The sequence below is a fragment of the Chionomys nivalis genome, chromosome 9, assembly GCF_950005125.1.
Source record: "Chionomys nivalis chromosome 9, mChiNiv1.1, whole genome shotgun sequence".
In the NCBI taxonomy this organism is placed as follows: domain Eukaryota; kingdom Metazoa; phylum Chordata; class Mammalia; order Rodentia; family Cricetidae; genus Chionomys; species Chionomys nivalis.
In genome coordinates, this window is record NC_080094.1 from 17,297,399 (window position 1) to 17,317,091 (window position 19,693).

The window sequence follows — 19,693 nt, forward strand, 5'->3', positions numbered from 1 at the left end:
AAAACTCTGCTCTCTCCTCCCAGTGCCTCTTTAGCAGCTTCTCCCTAATTAGCTCCACATCTCTGCATCACGCTGCTGCCTGTCGCCTCTGCCGCCTCACTCTGCTCTCTCTCTTCTTTCACAGCCAAACTCTGAACAATTAGAAGTTACATTTTTCAGGCCCAATCAAACTCCAGATAACTCACAGAGTTTCTCTTAGGCTAGAAATGTCACATTAACCCATGCACGTATCTCTGAGTTGGTGAGGTTTCCCAGACAGATGAACCTTGAGGTTGGGGAGTGCAGAAAGGTCCATTGCTGCAGGGAGTTATATCTAAAGTTGCTCCAAGCTCTGGCTTTGAGTCAGTAAAACAACACCTTGGAAAATGACCTCATGTATTTATCTCTAGGGGCAACCAGCCTGCTTTTAATCTGCTTTGAAATCTAAGGTAGCTGTCTGTGTAAAAGGCTGTCTTTGTGACTGAGAATCCCATGTCAGACTGATTGATGTAAAGTATAGGCAAAAATCACCTTCGTGACCATCCACAGCTACCTGTGTACCCAGTAAGTATAAAACACACCCCCAAAGGGCTGTGGAAAGAACCCCACAGCTGTTGTATTAGGAGGCATAGCAGTGGTGGCACCCGAGAAAGTTACAAAAAGAACCTGTCATCTACTCAATAACCCTTTGGCTCTGCCAAGTGGGGCTCCCCACGTGGACAATTAGACTGGTTAAACAAACACAAGTCGGGGCTGGAGAGATGGCTCAGAGGTTAAGAGCACTGGCTGCTCTTCCAGAGGTCCTGAGTTCAGTTCCCAGCAACCACATGGTGGCTCACAACCATCTGTAATGAGATCTGGTGCCCTCTTCTGGCCTGCAGGCAAACGTGCAAGCAGAACACTGTGTACATAATAAAATAAAATCTTTAAAAAAAAAAAAACACAAGTCGTCACTGCTGCCATCCCATGGCCCTGTGCACTCTGTGGTGAGATTTTGAATTCTTGACATCGGTTACTCTGTTGATCTCCTTAAGTCTCTTTTCAAGGAAAATATTTTTAATACAGTACTTTTTTAATTCTTTGGGAATTATATACGATGTATTTTGATCATATTCAGCTTCCCCACTCTTCCCCCCAACCCCTGCCTGATCCACTTTCTACCTTTTCCCAACTTTATGTACTCTTTTTGTTTTTTTAAAATAACATATGAGTCCAGTTTTGGGGGGGCCACACCTTTGAAAGAAAGCTGTCCCCCTCCCCCAGAAATCATAGCTGTTAGCAGCTCCTCCGTGAGGAGTAGGAGCATGAGCACCTCCCGCTCTGAATGCTGACTGGCTTAATCCTTTTCAGGCAACCACAGCTACTTTGAGTTCATGAGCACAGCAGACCTGTGTCCTGTCCAGACCCTAATTCCTTTATATTGATTATCAAAGATCAGCTCCAGTTCCTTGCTACTCTTGTAACTCAAAAGCAAACTCCAGTTGTTCTCTCAAAATGTGACAATCAGGTCTGGGCGGTGGTGGCGTACGCCTTTAACCCCAGCACTCAGGAGGCAGAGGCAGTCAGATCTCTGAGTTCAAGGCCAGCCTACTCTACAAGAGAGCTAGTTCCAGGACAGGCAAAGTGACAAAGAAACCCTGTCTTGGGAGGGGAAAGAAAGGAAAGTTACAATCAGAGATTTTAAGGGTAGCAGGGACTATGGAAGTAACGCAGTGTTCCCCTCCTGTCTATTATTTTAATGTCTGTGGTCCTTACGATCGTAAACATTTAACCAGCAGCAAGGTTACAAATGGTATCAAGCCCAGAATGGTCAGTAGTCTCTATCAAACCTGTATGCTATGTTGGGAAAGTAACATTTCCGTTACACAGCATTTGTTAGCACAGTACCTTGGGACAGATAGGCACTCTATTTGTGTGCTGAAGTTTCAACCGCAAATGTCTGGGCTCGGTCTCCTGTACTTTCTAAAATAGAAAGTCTGTAATAGGATGAAAGTTGCAGCCAATGGGAGGTTAGGGAGAAGGGGAAAAAACTTGTCAGAAAATTTTATGCCTTAAATAGTCAAATCCTACTCTAAGAAAACGTTAGTTAGGAACTGAACAAGAACCCATTTCTTGTGAGTTAAGGAGTTTGAGATACTCTGAACTCAGTATTACTTGTGTGTAAATTTTGTTCATGATTACAAACATGTCTTCCTTTTAATTAGGCATCATTCTTATCATCATTGTAGGGGATTAGAGTTCACACAGTCTCAGTCAGGTGCACAAGTCCTACAACCAAAGCACACAAGAGCAGGGTCTTCACCTGTTCACCTCTTTCTAAACACTTGAACTTTATGACATTTGTTTCAGTGCCTGCTTTTTGCACCATTTATGCAAAGGTAGAATGCTTGATTTTCCTGCGAAATGAAAACCTCAGTGGAGCTTTTTTGACTCTGCCTTTAGACCTTTTATTGCCTGTATGTGTTCTGCAGACTCCTGTAGACCCTTCGGTGTCAGAGTCATCTCACAGACCTCCACCAGCAGCACCTGGCTGATGTTCTACATTGCCTGTGGCTCGGCATAGCCCCTGCTTACTTGTCCCTCACACCCACTAAACAGAGCTCCAGGGCCTAAGGTTTCTGTTTTGTTCACTATTGTAGTCCTGGAGCCTAGCATAGTTCCTGACACTTAAAAGATACTCGGTCTGTATGGCTACCTGCTGTGTTGGCACTGGGGTTTGTAAGGGCATAGAAGAAATCCCCTATGTGTACAGATCACACCAAGTCTGTGTTGTGGACACCTCTTCCTTTCCAAGACAAAATCTGGGAGGCATCCAGGCCTGGAGGGGAGCCATAAGAAAAGGAGACTAGGACTTCTACTTTTGAGTAAGGGAGCATCTCCCAGTCCTCTGAGGAAGTATCATATATGTAGCTGTGGCCTTTAAATTAACTGGCTTCCGTGATGTGGAGGGGCATAGTGTATCTAATCCACATCCTCAGTAGTCCTCTCTGATTTCTGGCCTTCACCATCCATGACTATTTGCAATTGGGTAATGTGCCCAGCCCCCACGCCGTACTCTCTCCTGTCTAAATGAGTTGTTACAATAAAGAAAATGCTGTGCAGTGCTGACTCCAGTCTGTGGCACCTCAGCGGTGCTGTTATTGCTGCTGGTTATACTCTGGAGTCTCCATAAGAGCATGCACTTCGGGTAAAAGGTAGAAATGCTAAGTGGTGGTCTGGTCAGACTGAGTACTCCTTCTCTCCCCGCTGCCATATGTGGTTAAACACTTCACATCCTTGTACTCATTATGTTCCCCATCACCCTAGAAAAGCTAAAAAAGAAGAAAAGCACTTCAGAGAGAATGAAGCAACTTGCCCAAAGCTAAAGAACAGTGGGCTTTTGTTCTCTCAGGATGGAGAGATTGTGTGCTCTCTGTCAGTGTTGTCAGCACTCTGGGGCCTTTACCTGAAATCAACTCATATTTCTAAGATGAACATGTTTCCCCATAGAAGCAGAAACTGGTGCGCCATGTTAGACTGTGAGCTCAACTGTAAGATCTTTTGTGTACCAAGGCCTGTTGGCTTCCTGTGCATCAAACTCACATTCAGTGACAGCTTGACCACGTCTTGTTATTCCATTACGGAGAAATGCTTTATAAGAGAAGAAAGGCCACTGAAAAAGGCACTTGCTAATACCAAAACCTTTCCTGCTTGACTGTTTGCTCAAGGATTGTTCACTGACTTCACCAGGAGAAACTGCTGGATAGATTAGAGGGGAAAGCTGCGTGCTTACCTCACACCACACTGGAGTCCTGTTGGGCATGCCCTCATTGGCTGCCATGATGCCTTCATAGGGAATTCTCTCCATCTGGTGCCTACCACCCACATTTTATAAACTGTAGAATATTTTTCTCCTGCCAATATCTGCAATTATAAATGTCAGCATTCAAAGAACCCTACAGATATTCTGGACAGTAAAGGTTTTTTTCTGGCCCTAAGATATACAAGATGAGGTAGGGAAGTTTTTGTTTTTCACATCTGCCTAAAGAGTAAAGTGAGGTGGCACAGTTAGATGTCATTTCAGAATGGCACCGTAGGTCATCCTCAGGTTTCTGCTGTGTATTAAATGGCGGGAAACAGTTCTGGACCCTAGGAGGGAGCTTAGCTAGTGCTTCCCAGTTCTAAGTATCTTTTCACTCTCCAAAGCAGATTTTTATCTGCAACTCTTAGTGCCCTTTCTTAAATAACTTGGTCCTCAAATCAGACTACCTTTGTTTGAAGCCCATTTGTTAGCTTGAGACCCTGAGTGGCTCACCGAGCTGTTTCTCACAGATAATAATAGTTCTATCTCAGGAGATGGTTGGCATAACCAGACAAGCCATAGTATAAAGGGTTTGTTACTACCGTTCTACACAGAATAAGTGTGTGTTCAGGAAATGGACTGACTTCTCTTTGCTTTCTCAAGAGTTTTCTCTTTCAGATTCATACATAGTTTCAGGGGCCTTAAAGAATGTTTTTGGGTTTTAATTACTTGAACCTGTATGTGTCTGTCCACTTTCACTGTGTTGCAGTACCTGTCTCCTAACTAGGATACAGCAAATGCTTTCAAGCAGCACCAGATAGTGAATCTCCTGGACAGGAAGCCCCTTCAGTCACTGTCACAGTCTTCTGTTTCTTACCCTCTTATAAATATACCATTCTTAATTTGGGCTTAAATATAACACAAAAATGAGTGCATGCTGTGGACCGCTGACTCTTGTTCTCTTTTTCCTGTGTTGTAACATGATATAGCCTTAAATCCTGAGCTCATTCTGCATCGTCATTTGGGTCAAAAGATGGTGGTTAGAGAGTAATGGTTCTGCATTTTAGGAAGTGTCATCTTCTTTCCCAATTCCAAATCATCATCTGTGACGTTTCACCCGAGACAGGGTGGAGTTAGTGAAACAGTCTGTTGATGTCAGTTCATGAATGCACTGACAACTTCAGACTTGTCTGGAGCTTCAGATCTTCCTTCATTTTAAGTTTCTGGGGCGTTACACTGCTAGCGCCCATGTCTGGAGCAGTCATGCTTTATAAAAATAGTATCCATTTCCATATGAATGAATGTTAGTTAGCCTGACACTTTTTCACAGTGAAAAACAGAAATGCAGGCATGTTCTTTGTGAGATGACAGTATGAAATCGTGAGCTGATATTTAAATTTACAACTAACACTGACATGGTGCTTATAAACCCTAATTGAGTTTGTTGTCCCTTGGCCTGATTCTCTGGGAAGATGCCCTGGGGAGGTCCCTTTAGACAAACTGCTGAAGTAAGCTGTGTCTGTGAGGTCCTCTCTTACGATGCCCACAGGCTCCCTGTGCATGCATAGTCCTTGTAGAAGAGCCTTTCTCAGGGAGTTTCTTATGGGCTGCAGTTTCGCTGATGCAATGGCTTCATTTATCCCTAGGCGAGCCCCAGTGATGGAAGTGATGGCATTTTTGGTGAAAAGAAGGATGACAGCCAGGCAGGTGAGACTGTGTCCTGCAGGCAAAGAAAAGTAAGGTCTCAGTTTATAGTTATTGTAGAATTTCTATGAAGTCAATGTTATCTTTAAGGAGACTTCCAAGTAAGTTGACCTGTATTAAGCTTCCTTAGAGTGACACATGTCTCTTGACTTCAAAATGCAAAAGTTAAACAAGTGGTGTTTTTAGGATAGAATCTGGATAGTAAAGAAGGGACTGTAATTTCATTGATGTGGGCTGTTGTATATCTGAGTTCAGACTTGGCTGGGGCTTTGGTAGTTGGAAAGGTAACCTACACAGAAGCCATGACTCTATGTGAAGAAGACAACAGATTTTTTGCTCTTTTCTTTCTGTAGAGCAACTCTGCCATTCAGAAAGAGGTGTATATTTGAGTGAGAACAGCACTGACCACAATATAAAGCTGTTTCTAAAGCAAAATTGCTGCCTTTCCCACTAGCCTCACTCCTGGTTAATGTTAAAGCAGCTGCTTTAAAGTCACTAAAGCCTGTTGTCTTTGTATTTAAACAAACGAAGCAAAGTCCCTCTTGTATTTGCATTTATAAATACTAATATCCTCACTGATGTTTGAAGCCCAGGATGGCTCCAACCCAGACAAATCACCCTGGCCAGTTTCATCTGCTCTCACTGCTCGACTCCGGCGTCTGGTCACTATTTACCAGCGCTGCAATCGCAAGGAGCTCTGCCGACCTGAAATTCTAGGCCCAGGTAATCAAGGATACTGGGTTCAGGAGGACATGTTCAGGAGAACTTCAGAAATGGACCTCATCAACAAGGAAGCCCAAAAAAGGTAACAGCCAAAGCAAGAAAGCATGCTAAACTAATTGGTCACAGGGTAAAGATGACAAGGGAAAGGCTAATAGGTAGAGGTTCGTGGGTTAGTTCCCATGTGACAGTTAGATTGTCTTTAGAATTTCTTCCAGTGGTGAGTGGGAGGCTAATAGATCTAGAACCCTCTGTGCACAATGCCTAATCATAAGACTTTCTAACTTCATATTCCTCCCGAAATCAGTCCCCTTTTTTCCCTTGCTTTTCCAAGACAGGGTTTCTCTGTAGCTTTGGAGCCTGTCCTGGAAGTTACTCTGTAGACCAGGCTGGCCTCGAACCCACAGAGATCTGCCTGCCTCTGCGTCTGACTCCCGAGTGCTAGGATTAAAGGTGTGTGCCACCACCGCCCGTCTCAGACCCCAGTTCTTGAAAATGCAACTTTAAAACATCACACTGATAACGCCCGGCTCAGACCCCATTTCTTGAAAATGCAACTTTAAAACATCACACTGATACATACAGGTCATACCATTTCAAATACCCTGATTTTTATAACGAAAGAAATAGTTTGTTGAAGCTGTCTTACTATAATCTTGTTTTTAATCAAGATTGTAAGATCAATAAATACATATAAAATACAAGGCCAAAAAGAAGGTACTTATTACTTGTAGTCACTAGACTTGAGAGTTAAGCCATAAAGGCTGCCATAGGCCAGTGCAGGCTAGGAGTGAACACAACGGAGCTGCAGTTCTCAGTCTTTCTATCCTTTTTCTTCTGGTGCAGCACCCAGAAAATTAAATGATAACAAATTTAATTACTTCTCCATACTCCCTCTGAGGTCATTAAATTGGGAAGTCCGCCTGGCGCAGCTGCAGAGCACCTTCCTTTTTCTCACTCCCCACTGACCTCTCATCCCACCTCTGTTCCCAGATAAGGCAGAGCACCGTACCCAAGAGCCTATCATAAAGACTGGTGACAGGAGCTTACCTGCCCTCCGAGTCACTGTCTGAATCCTGTGAGGACCTCTGTGTCCCAGAGAAGGTGACTGACTAAGGCCGCCTGTCCAAATAATAGTAGGGAGAAAGCTAAAGGGAAACGGAGAGTGGGAACACTCGCCTTCTTAGTTCCAGTGTCCTGTGTAAGGTAGAGAGGTTAACTGAGATGGGGCAGGAAGAGTCAAGAGTCTGTTTTGTGTTGTCATGAGGGAAAGAGTAAAAGACAAAGTAAGTACCTTAGTACTTTAGTCCTTAATCTCCCTGCAAGTGAAAGTTTAACTAGAAAAATCCTTAAGTTGATGACCAAGAGATAGCAAAGAGATACTTGGCTTTGGTATAGAGTGATCAACACCAGAAGAGCTGAAAATTTGAATGCAGTTCCCTCTTTGAGAGTGGGATGTAAGGCTTTCCACCCAACGTAGCTTAAAGGTAATTAGTAAAATACACAAGGCAGTTCACCTGTGCTTTGGATTTTATAGGCTTCTACAGCATGTTCTTAAATAATTGTTGACTTTCTTAATAAAAGAATAAGCCAAGCATTGTAATATAGACCCGTAACCCCCACACTCAGAAAAAGGAAAGCAGGCAGATCTTGAATTCAGGACCAACTTTCATGGAAAAAACCCTGTTTGTAAAGATAGAAAAAACAGTTCACTTTTCCTCTGATTAATTTTCAGGTGGACTAGAAGAGAACAAGCCGACTTCTATAGAACAGTGTCTTCCTTTGGCGTTGTGTATGACCAAGAAAAGAAAGCCTTTGACTGGACACAGTTCCGCATCCTTTCCCGTTTGGACAAGAAGTCAGATGAGAGCCTGGAGCACTATTTTTATAGTTTTGTAGCCATGTGCCGGAATGTGTGTCGTCTTCCCACATGGAAAGATGATGGTGAGAAAACTCTTGTCACTGTGGAGACAAATGTTAGGGTTCAGATTGCAGAATTACTCTGGCTGAACTACAAAACTGGAATCTGAAGAATTCTGATAAAGATGAGTAGGTTGTCAGAGGTCTGATCTTCTAATTCAGATCTCTGAATCTCCAAATGGTGTGACTTCTGTGAAAATTGAATTTCAATTAAAACTTCACAGAAATATTAAGAGATTGACATTAACTATGCTATCCAAAGTATAGGGTTTAGTCTTTTAGATCAAGATCGAAGGGCTGGAGAGATGGCTCAGTGATTAAGAGCACTTATTGTGGCCAGGCGGTGGTGGTACACACCTTTAATCTCAGCATTCAGGAAGCAGAGGCAGGCAGATCTCTGTGAGTTTGAAGCCAGCCTAATCTACAAGAGCTAGTTCCAGGACAGACTCCAAAGCTACAGAGGAACCCTGTCTCAAAAAAAAAAAAAAAAAAACAGGTAAATAAATAAAAAAGCACTTACTACTCTTGTAGAGGACCTGAGTTTAGTTTACAGCACCCACATAGTAGCTAGTAGCTCACAAGCATCTGTAGCTCCAGTTGCAGGGGATCTAACACCTTCTTCAGACTTCTGATGGCACCAAGCATGCATGTGTACACTTACATATATTCAAAATACCCATGTACATAAAATAAATAAATCTTTTTTAAAAAATTAAGATCTAGTCTACTTTATACTATCTTTAAATGAGACATTAGGAACTCTTTATACTATCTTTAAGTGAGACATTAGGAACTTTAATTTTCTATATATTGGCTCAGATAAGATAAATGACTGGCATTTAAGCATCTGCTCCAATAGGCAGCCCTTCTGACGTCTCTCCCTGGTTGGAGTTTCACACGGCTTCCCTCCAGTCTCTCTTCAGCCTGAAGTGTTCTGGGCCATATTGTCACATGTTAGGAAAACAGAGACGAGCACTGAACCTCTGCTTGGTTTCAAGTCAAGGAGCTAATTTAGATCTTGGAGTAATCTCAGTGAGACCTGGATTTGAATTCTGCTTTGCTACCTTAAGCAAAATGACTTTTCTGAGCACAGGCTCATTGTCCTTAAAAGAGAAGTGATCAGGATTTTTTTTTTTTTTTTGGGGGGGGTTTTAGAGACAGGGTTTCTCTGTGGTTTTGGAGCCTGTCCTGGAACTAGCTCTTGTAGACCAGGCTGGTCTCGAACTCACAGAGATCCACCTGCCTCTGCCTCCCGAGTGCTGGGATTAAAGGCATGCGCCACCACCGCCCGGCGTGATCAGGATTTTTTTTTTTCTTTTGAGAACTGGAGAACAAATTGTGAACTTAGTGAGAGCTCATAGTATTGGCTTATAAGTGGGAGCTGTCGTTTGTGCCCATTTGTCTTCGGTTTCCAGTTTTAGTAGGTGCTCACACCTAAAACGCCATACTGAGGGTGCAGGGAGTATTTATAACAGCCTCATGTAGTAAATTCTGTGTATCTTTCTTTCCAGGTTCCTCTGATGCCAACATCTATGTTGAACCCATCACTGAGGAGCGGGCAGCAAAAACTCTGTACCGCATTGAACTGCTGAGGAAAGTCCGTGAGCAAGTGCTCAGGTGTCCACAGCTGCATGAGCGCCTCCAGCTTTGCAGGCCCAGCCTCTACCTCCCAGTCTGGTGGGAGTGTGGGAAACATGATCGAGACCTGCTCATCGGCACTGCCAAACATGGGCTCAACCGCACTGACTATTACATCATGAACGACCCCCAGTTATCCTTCCTAGATGCCTATAGAAACTATGCCCAACACAAAAGAACTGACACACAGGCACCTGGAAGTCTCTGTTGCCTTTACCAGAACAATTCTAAACTATATGAATCTCTTACTTATTCCCAAATGAGGAGGACTTCAGAGTCCCTCGAAAGTGAGCCAGAGAATCTGGTGAAAATGGAAAACAGAGATGATCATCTCTGTCTGCCTGAGGGCAGTTTATCTGACATAACTTGTGAAAACTTTATTTCCAAAGTTCAAGAGGTCATTTCTATTGACCATGACGAAAGCTTGCTGCCCGAGTCCTTGGAAAGCATGATGTATGGTAAGACAGGACTCAGCCGAGAGCCACTCTCTTTTCAGGAAGCCCCAAGTACCAACACACAGTCCAGGAGAGATACTGTCACCGTCTCAGCCAACAGAGATGAGAGCTGCCAGCCTGCTGGCATTGAGGCAGAAATCGCTTCAAACTCTCTAATGAGCAGCTTAGAAGCAGGAGTAGCTAAAATGAACATTAAAAATGGAAAACATTTGTTGATCTCTATCTCAAAAGAAGGGGAACCCTGCTGCAGTGAGACAGGACAGAGACCTGAAAGTACGGGCCACCTAGAGGCCAAATGCTTATCCCCTACCTTAGATACAGGACACGAAAGTGGGTTTGTAGATCTGTGCAGCCTTAGCGTGTGTGACTCCAGAAGAAAAATGTCATCAGATCAGCAGTTAATTGATTTATTAGAAAACAAGAGTCTAGAAAGTAAGTTGATTTTGAGTCAGAACCAGAGTGATGAGGAAGAGGAAGAAAATGAGGATGAAACTTTAGCCATAGTAGCAAGCACCACAGAAAAACCAGAGGGCTTGCATTTCACCAGGCCCAGTGCAAACATCCCAAGGGGAAAGAACCTCTGTTTCCACCAGGAGGAAGCCAAGAAAGGAAGCCTGGAGGTGGTAAGCCAGACTCCTGGACCACAGAGGGCCTTTCCTCCCTCGGCCAGTCAGTGCCACTGCAAACACATGGAAAGGTGGGCACATGGCCTGGGGAGTGAGGAGTCTGAAGTAGAGAAACTCAAGGCTTATCAGCCAGACTTGTACAGAAGCAAAGCCAATAATACTACAGTGGAAGGTGAGCCTGCCATTATTCCAACAGAACCATTTAAACTGAAGCATGAGCTTTTAAAAGAACCCTGGAAAGAAAGTGCAGAGGGGGGAAAGAGTTTCTCCATGTATGTTCCTGAGGGAATTGAGCCCAAACCAGAAGACATGGATTTTGAGAATAAAGATGATTATGAGAAAGATGGAACCTGCCACAGTCAAGGTACAGTATACAGAATTGTATACTCATGTGATGGGAAGAGGGGTGCTGGGGAAGCCATGGTTGCTAGTTTTCACTACTAAAATGGACCTACCTGCCCACACTTCGTGGGTAAAACCACAAGGTACAGACAGGTCTTGATATAGAGATTCAGCAGAGTAGTTCAGCTTGGTCACTTCAGAGAACTGGGGGTGACTATATACAGTCACAGTGCCTCTACTGCATCAACCGTATGGTGTAGCAGGGACTGTGTATGTGTGTATGTGTGTGTGTGTGCAGAAGATGCAAACTGGCACCCAGGGAAATGCTTTGTTCCTGTACTAGATGTATCGAACTAGCTGAAATAGAGCAGCTTTGGGACCTCAGAGACCTGCAACTAATACAGGTGCCATTAATTTGCAGGAACTCCAAAAATACAAGTCAAGTTGGCCTTTGTTGAGGTGAGCATAGAAAGCAGTTGTTCGTGTCATCGTCAAAACCCTGTGCTTTATGTCAGGGCATTTGTGTTAGATTTCTTTTGGAACACGAATAAAAATAGCAGTTATAAACAACTGAAAGCATAGGTTTGATCTTTTTAAATAGGGAAATCTTAAATGGGGACTCAAGTTAGAAGGAATTGCAGGCCTGATGTGGTGACACACACCTTTCATCCGACACTCAGGGGGCAGAGGCAGGTGGATCTCTTGAGTTCAGAACCAGCCAGAGTATGCAATGAGACCCTGTCTCAAAAAGGAATTTTAAAAGTTAAAAATTCTGGGTGACTGAAATTTTTTATGCTTTGTGGGAACATATATACAGTGATGAGGGGCTCTGATGAACAACAGCAATGGTGTTTACTTCCTTAGGTTCAAGAGGGCATAAGAGGGTGAATGAAGTAGGTCATTTATCATTGCCATTGTCTGGTACTGAGTGTGGTGTTCCAGGAGTGAGACAAGCATGACCTCTATTAGAGAAGGAAAGACTGACCATCTTGGGTTATGTAGCTTCTTTTTGTTTTTTTAATTTTTATTTGTGTATGTGTATTTGGTGTATGTGTATGTACACATATGTGCCTTCTACCTGCCACTGAAGGTGTATGTGCAGGTGCACTCACCTGTGAAATTGTGTTTGGAAGCCACAGTTGATCACTCTCCATCTTATTTTTTGAGACAGGGTCTCTCTCACTGAATCTGGAGCTCACCTTTCAGTTAGATCCCAGTGAGCCCCTAGGATTAGCCTATCTCCTCGGATTTCCCAGCATTGGTGTTAGGCCACCATGCCCAGCTTTTATGTGGGGTCAGGTCTGGGAATCCAACTTCAGGTTCTGATGCTTTCATAGTAACTTTGCACAGTACTTTGCCCCGCTGAGCCATCTCCTTAACCCATATAGCCATTTTTTTTAAAAACTACCTTAAAGTTTTTGTCATTGTGATTAGTAACTAATTGAACCCAAGTTAAAATTTATATAGTCACTACAGTAAAGACTTGGAAACTGAACTGGAAATTACTTGATGGACTTGTGGTCAAATAAGGTCAGGAGGACCTGTCTGTGACCATGCCCCAGGCTTCCTTTTTACCCAGGCCAACAAAGATCGTGCCATGTATCAAATTAGATTCGTAACACTTTTTGGACCCTGTTGTGGTAAATAAATAAATGAATGAATAAATGAATAAATAAATAAATCAAAAAGATGAGGTATTGAAAATTGAGACAGATAAGCACAGGGTAAGTGTGAGTTAGAGGACAGAGACATTCCTCCTTTCTTTGGGGGTCAGTGAGGCTGGCAGCTTTGTGATAATTGGATAAGCACCGGTGCAGTGCGGCCCTGGGGGGCACTGCCTACAGAGGTGCGGAAGAGGTAGTGCAGGCGAGTGAGCCCACTCTGGAAACTAGAAATCCTGCCGTCCTGAAAGAGCAGTAGCTTACCGGTGCTCCTTTAGGGTCTGCCCCTTGCTTCAAACCTTTCAGTGATGCTTCTGTTGACTCCAGAGCTAAATCCAGTTTTATGTCAACAACTCAGGGTAACTTAGGTGGTTCCTGCCTCCAGCTTCATGCTTATCCTTACTCCTGGCTGTCTTGGTTCCCTAGCATGCCTTTCCCTCCGCTCACCTGCTTCCTCACCTGCACACCGATTCCCTGTGTATTAACCTACTTAGGATAAGCCTTTCTTGTTGTTCCCCATCATAATATCATGTTTTCTTCTCTTTGGATGTTTTATTCTTGGGGTTGGGGTCTCATTGTATAGCCTCAAAGTCCCAGTCTTCTTATTTGGCCTCTGGAATATTGAGATTACTCATGTGAGCCACCATGTTCTGTATGTTTGTACATATGTACAGCACTGCCACACTTTGTGGCTGTTCCTTCATAGTTGGTTGTTTCCTATCTCCCCTGTGAGGCAGGGAGAACACTGAGAGCTCAGATCTGCCAGTCCTAGCAAAGCTGCTCCTAGGAAAGAGCTGCTATGGCTCTCTGGGAGGCTCATTTCACAGTCAGAAGTAAAACTTACACATTCTTTGTCAGCAAAAGAGGTCCAAGTCTCCACCTTAGACATCTCGCTGCCCTCTGCTCATGCTCTCTCATTGCTAAGTAGTAGGTCTTTGACATTCCAGGCCACACTTAGCAGTTAACTTTGACCTTGCCTGGCATGATGGCACACACTTTTAATCCAAGCACTGGGGAAACAGAGGTAGGTAGATCTGTTTGAGTTCAAAACCAATTCAACAGTGAGTTCCAGGCCAACCAGGGCTACGTAATGAGATCTTGTCTCAAAATAGCAAAAATCTTTTTCCTTTACTTATGCTAACAGTAAAGCTCCTGGCTCATTTGCCTTATTTTTTATATGAAACTCGGAGCTTTGTTGGAAAGTCCATGACTTCATCTCTCTTAGCGTCATCCCCTTGGTCTATCACATTTCATACCTCTTAGACGATCCTTTCAAACTGTCAAAGTTTATTACAGTGTTTGGTGTCTTCTTGTCCACTAAACCAGCATGTTTAGGTAGTCTTAGATGACAGCTTGCCTCAGTGGCCCCAAGCAGGATTTGCCTCTATGGTTTAACAATTTAGGTCTCTTGAAGATAGAAAACATGACAATTTGTAGTTTACTTAAAGTAAGCTAGCACTGAGTGGACTAATTGAAAACAGAAGAGACAGATTTAAATGTCCAGACCCTCACAACACTAGCATTTCCCAAATATCTAGTTGTTTGTTTGTTTTTTAACCTGTCTTTCCAGACTACCCAGGAAAATACTGTGAGGAAGAGAGTAAGAGTTCGACATCAGGCATTGCAGGAGACCTTGGGGAAGAGGCACAGGAAGTACGGGCTCCCACCATTGCTCAGCTGCTGCAGGAGAAAACCTTGTATTCCTTCTCAGAATGGCCAAAGGTATCTTCCAGAGCTTGCATCCTCCACTCAGGGCGTTCCCAGCTTTGATTCCTTTGCATTAAACTTTATAAAATTCATCTATCAGACAAACTTAACTATGTACATTTGAACATTAAAGATGATGCACTAAGAAAAAGAAAAAGATTATATTCACCAGAATAATTAAACCGTAAGAGGGAATCTTTAGTCATAGCACTTTTTTACTCTTTATTTTCTAGACCTTGACATTTATTTATAGGTTATGTAGTGAATGCCTCTGAGAACTCATTTCTGGTCAGCTCTTTATGAAAAACTTGACCTTGCTCTCAGGGACTTTGCAGAATTGGATAACTTGAAACTTATTCCTCAGGGCTACTATTTTTTCCCCCAGGATCGTGTGATAATTAACCGCTTAGATAATATTTGCCATGTGGTGTTAAAGGGGAAGTGGCCCTCCAGCCAACAGTATGAGCCGTCAGGTGCACTGCCCACGCCAATTTTAACCAGCAGTGCAGGTTCTCGAAACAGCCTCTCCGAGCCAGAAGCAGCAGAACATGGCTTCAGCAATGGTGCAGCATTGGCAGCCCAGATCCAGAAGGTGAGGTCACAGCTGATGCGGCCTACCAAAGAACGGTAGCCACACCCCACTTTCCATTAAGTCGTTTACTCAACAAGTATTTAGGAGTTTTGGTTTGGGTTTTCAGTCAGGTAGTTAGTGTTAATTGGGACTCTGCACCTTATTCTGTAGACTGTGATGAGCTATTAAAAGCTTTGGTACAAAGAAAAATGAAGTAAAAGCAGGGCTTTGTACCCAAAGTAGAGCCTGTAGGTTGTCAGGGGAAGCAAAGAAAGAAGAGTAGCATACCAAGTAAGGATGCTGCAAAGAAAAAGTTCTAGGCTGCAGGTTAGAGGATGAAAAAGGAACTAACTTGGCAGCGATGACTTGAGGAAAGAACAGGTGTCTTCCCTTAGAGGCCAGAGGATGGCAGCAATAGATATCAATAATAAAATCAAGGCAGAAAGGGGTATGTATATATATGGAGGGAAGGTGAGTGACTTAGGAGGTGTTAGCACACGCCTAGTCTGTTTGACTGCATCTTAGACTCGGGTAGGGACCTTGAAAAACTGCCGGCTCTGATTTAATTGGTCTGGTGCAGCTTGGATATTGAGTTGCTTTTGCTTTAACTTCCCAAATGATTCTGATATGCAACTAAGGCTGAGAATCGCTGGGTTTAAGCTCACGACCACAGTACAGTCCAAAGCCTGTTAAAAGTGTAGATTCACCAAAGTAGACTCTAGATTTAATAAGCTATCTGGTGGTTTAGCACTAATGTTTGAGGAGCCTTCAGGTCACAGAGAAGATAACTAGAAATAATACAAGTCCTGAGGAAGTGAGGCCTGGATAAGAAACTGGTGTTTGGTCACAGAAGTTACATTCAAACTTTTTGCCGTGTGTGTTCACAGGAGAGCTTCTTAGCCCCGGTATTCACAAAAGATGAACAAAAGCACAGACGTCCCTATGAGTTTGAGGTGGAAAGGGATGCCAAAGCTCGGAGCCTAGAACAATACTCTGCCACCCATGGGCGTCCCCCCATTGTCCTCAATGGCTGGCATGGGGAGTCAGCTATAGACCTCTCCTGCTCATCAGAGGGGTCTCCAGGAGCCACATCCCCTTTCCCAGTGAACACCAGCACCCCTAAGATTGGGGCTATCGGTTCACTTCAAGGAGCCCTAGGTATGGACTTGTCTGGAATTCTGCAAGCTGGCCTAATCCACCCAGTAACTGGACAGATCGTCAATGGAAGCCTCAGGAGAGATGATGCTGCCATGAGAAGGCGGAGGGGGAGGAGAAAACATATTGAAGGAGGGATGGACCTCATCTTTTTGAAGGAGCAAACACTTCAGGCTGGAATTCTGGTAGGTATATGAGTCCATTAGGTAAAAACCATTGTACATAGAGAAACAAATTTATTCTTCAGATACCAACTATTTTATTTATTTATTTTTTGTTTTTTGTTTTTGTTTTGTTTTTTCTTTTTTTGGTTTTTTCGAGACAGGGTTTCTCTGTGGTTTTGGAGCCTGTCCTGGAACTAGCTCTTGTAGACCAGGCTGGTCTCGAACTCACAGAGATCCGCCTGCCTCTGCCTCCCAAGTGCTGGGATTAAAGGCGTGCGCCACCACCGCCCGGTGATACCAACTGTTTTAATTACAGATCTTTTACACCTACTTAAGTTGTCCTTGTTTTCTATCATTATGAAATGCCTTCCATCTTTTCTAGAATAGGTAATACTAACCACCCATTGGTGGCCCTTAATATGCATGCAGCCTGGAAAAGTGAACCCAAGGGTCTTATTTCAAATAGAAGCAACCCAAATCTTCCAGTGTTTCAAAAAAGAGCCATTGGCAAGCAGTTGAATAGCAAGGCCAGGTGACAGGCAGCATTCCCTCAGCATAGTGAGACTCTTCAGGAGTTGAAATGTGGGACATGGAAGGTTGATTCTGGCCTTGGTTTCTGGCACTGATATGGGGCACACCACTGAACTATACTCTGCTCTCTCTAAATCATCTATAGACATCTGAGAAGATAATCTATAGATCATAGAGAAGCATTGCATTCTAAACTCAGAGAAGAGCATTGTAAACCATTGAGGAGGCTGATCCTTTTTTAATCTTGAGTCCTAAAAGTAGATAATCATATTTCATAATTTCAATAGAATAATATTTACTGAGTGTGTAATGTGTTCTGAATCTTTCATAATTGAAGCCTCACAACAGCTCTAAAAAAAATGACTACCTGAAGCGTAAAAGCTTTTAAAAAGGAGCCCTTGAGTGACGGCAGGAAATTAGAGAGACTTGTTTTCTAGATACTGAGAACATCAATGGTGAACTGTGTCATTTGAATTGTGTCTTCCTCCTCAGGTTTTGTATATAATTTGAGAGATAGAAGGGGCATATCTTTTTCCCTGTCTAGTCCTACACAATAATTTTACTATTTGTTTTGTGTTTTCATTTTAATAATCTGATATTTAACATATATCTTACCCCCCCCTCTTTTTAAGGTGGGAAGGGGTGGTGGTATCTCAGTATTGCTCAGACTAGTCTCAAATTTGTGGGCTCGCTTGACCCTCCTACCTCAGCCACCAGGATCAGTAGGACCCTCCAATCTACCTGTTCAGATTTCATTGGTCTGAGGCGTCCACCACAACACCTCCTTCCTTCAAGCTAGTTGAAGTGTGTGTGTGTGTGAACATGGACACACTAGCATGAACACATGGAGGCCAGAAGACAACCTTGGATATTATATTTCAGGCAACATCCACCTTTTGGTTTTTTGAGACTAGGCTCTCACTTACCTGGAAACTTGTCCGTTAGGCCAGACTGGCTGTGTAGTGAGCCCCAGGGATCCACTCCTTCCCACTTTCTCAGCTCTGATGGTACAAGCTTGTGTTTGTTGTTGTTTGTTTGTTTGTTTTAAGTCTTGTGTTTTGGTGAGGGAGTTTAGGTTTACTTATTCCTATTCTATATGTTAGAGTGTTTTGCTTAAATGTGTATGTATGCACTGTATGCATATGCCTGACCCACAGAGTCTGGAAGAGGGCAGTGATTCCCTGGAACTGGAGCTACAGATAGTTATGGGCTGCCATGTAGGTATTCTTAATCACTGAGCCATCCTTCTTGGTCATTCTGGCTTTAAAATAACAAAAAACTCATGGGTTCTTGGGACTGAACTCAGGTCCTCATGTATATAAGCCAAGTTCTGTACTTATGAACTATGTACATATTGAGTGTGTTCTCCCCACTGCTAAAGGCATGTGCTTCTCTTCTAAAAATACAAAGCAGTGATTTTCCTCTTGTGCTCATAGTATTCCAAAGGAGTCACTGGAAGAAAAAAATATTTTATTTTCTGGATAGTTTTTAAATTTGTATTACAAGCACTATTAGCACTATTGTAGGATTTTATCAGACCCATATAGTTATTGGTGTTTCAGAGCTGAATAAGACACACATCCAAACCACAGAGGAGGAAAAGGTGAGCAGACCCCTGCATCGAATTTTCTGGGATGTAAGAAGTCTGGGAGGCAGTGTCTAGGGACAGTGAGTGATGATGACAAAGGGGTGGAGCTTTAGGATGGAGGTCAAGCCTGCTGAATAGACAGGTGGAAGGCATTCCAGTGGTGCACACTAGCATTTGTAGGAGCAGTGAGCAGTCAGTAGTTCAATGGCTTCACATTCAAACATCCAGTGTTGATAATGGTTTGGGAGCAGATGGAAAAGTCAAAGAACACCTACATGTTCTATAGTAGACCCGTAATCGGCATAGCTAATGAACACGTACATGTTCTACAATAGACCCATTACATGTTCTACAGTAGACCCATTACATGCTCTACAGTAGACCCATTACATGCTCTACAGTAGACCCATTACATGCTCTACAGTAGACCCATGATCGGCATGACTAATGTAGAGATTGGTGTTTCAGGAACTCATTTTATCGTTCCATGATTATCTACATGTGCTCATTTTTTCTTAATCTAGGAAGTCCACGAAGATTCGGGGCAGACTACCCTAAGCACTACACACCCTGAAGGGCCAGGAGCTGCTTCCTCAGCTCCTGAGCCAGCAGCAGCCAATGACCAGACTGAGAAAGCTGTTCCTAGCAAGAGCCTACTTGACTGGCTGCGGCAACAAGCTGACTACTCCTTGGATGTCCCTGGCTTTGGGGCAGTAAGTGTTGGCTCCTATTACCCCAGACCAGTTAGCTCACTGAAAACTTAGGGAAGTTTCTGCTGAGAGAAACTAGAAGGCGGGAACTATTTGGAAGAAATCTGTGTTGAGAACTTTTTCTTTTTTTTCCCCCCTTGGCTGTCCTGAAACTCATTCTGGCCTCAAACTCAGAGATCTGACTGCCTCTGCATCCTGAGTGCTGGAATTAAAGGTGTGCACTACCACCACCTAACAAGAACATCATTTTAAAGATTACCTTTTTGTTTTAGTTTTTAATGTTTAAATTCTCCAGTAACAGAAATTGCTAGAGCATACCAATAAGTTTACATGCAAAAGTTACAAGAACAGAATTTGTCTCAAGTTCACCACCCTCATATCTCCCCAGAAGTGACCACATAACATCTTAAGTTCACAAATGAATCTTTAGGTTGTATAAAC

At 43.3% G+C, this 19,693-nt stretch overlaps 1 protein-coding gene across 2 annotated transcripts in view; it reads left to right on the top strand.

The window, feature by feature from the left end:
• Chd6 (chromodomain helicase DNA binding protein 6) overlaps positions 1–19,693 on the top strand; it is a 179,994-nt gene that overhangs the window by 150,285 nt on the left and 10,016 nt on the right. Inside the window, exons 28-35 of one of the 2 annotated variants that reach the window (XM_057781825.1) lie at positions 5,407–5,467; positions 6,053–6,269; positions 7,920–8,128; positions 9,616–11,187; positions 14,397–14,548; positions 14,919–15,125; positions 15,992–16,444; positions 19,067–19,255. In XM_057781825.1, coding sequence (XP_057637808.1) covers positions 5,407–5,467; positions 6,053–6,269; positions 7,920–8,128; positions 9,616–11,187; positions 14,397–14,548; positions 14,919–15,125; positions 15,992–16,444; positions 19,067–19,255 — 3,060 coding nt within the window. The remainder of the gene's footprint in view (positions 1–5,406; positions 5,468–6,052; positions 6,270–7,919; positions 8,129–9,615; positions 11,188–14,396; positions 14,549–14,918; positions 15,126–15,991; positions 16,445–19,066; positions 19,256–19,693) is intronic. The other variant, XM_057781826.1, reaches the window with a different exon arrangement.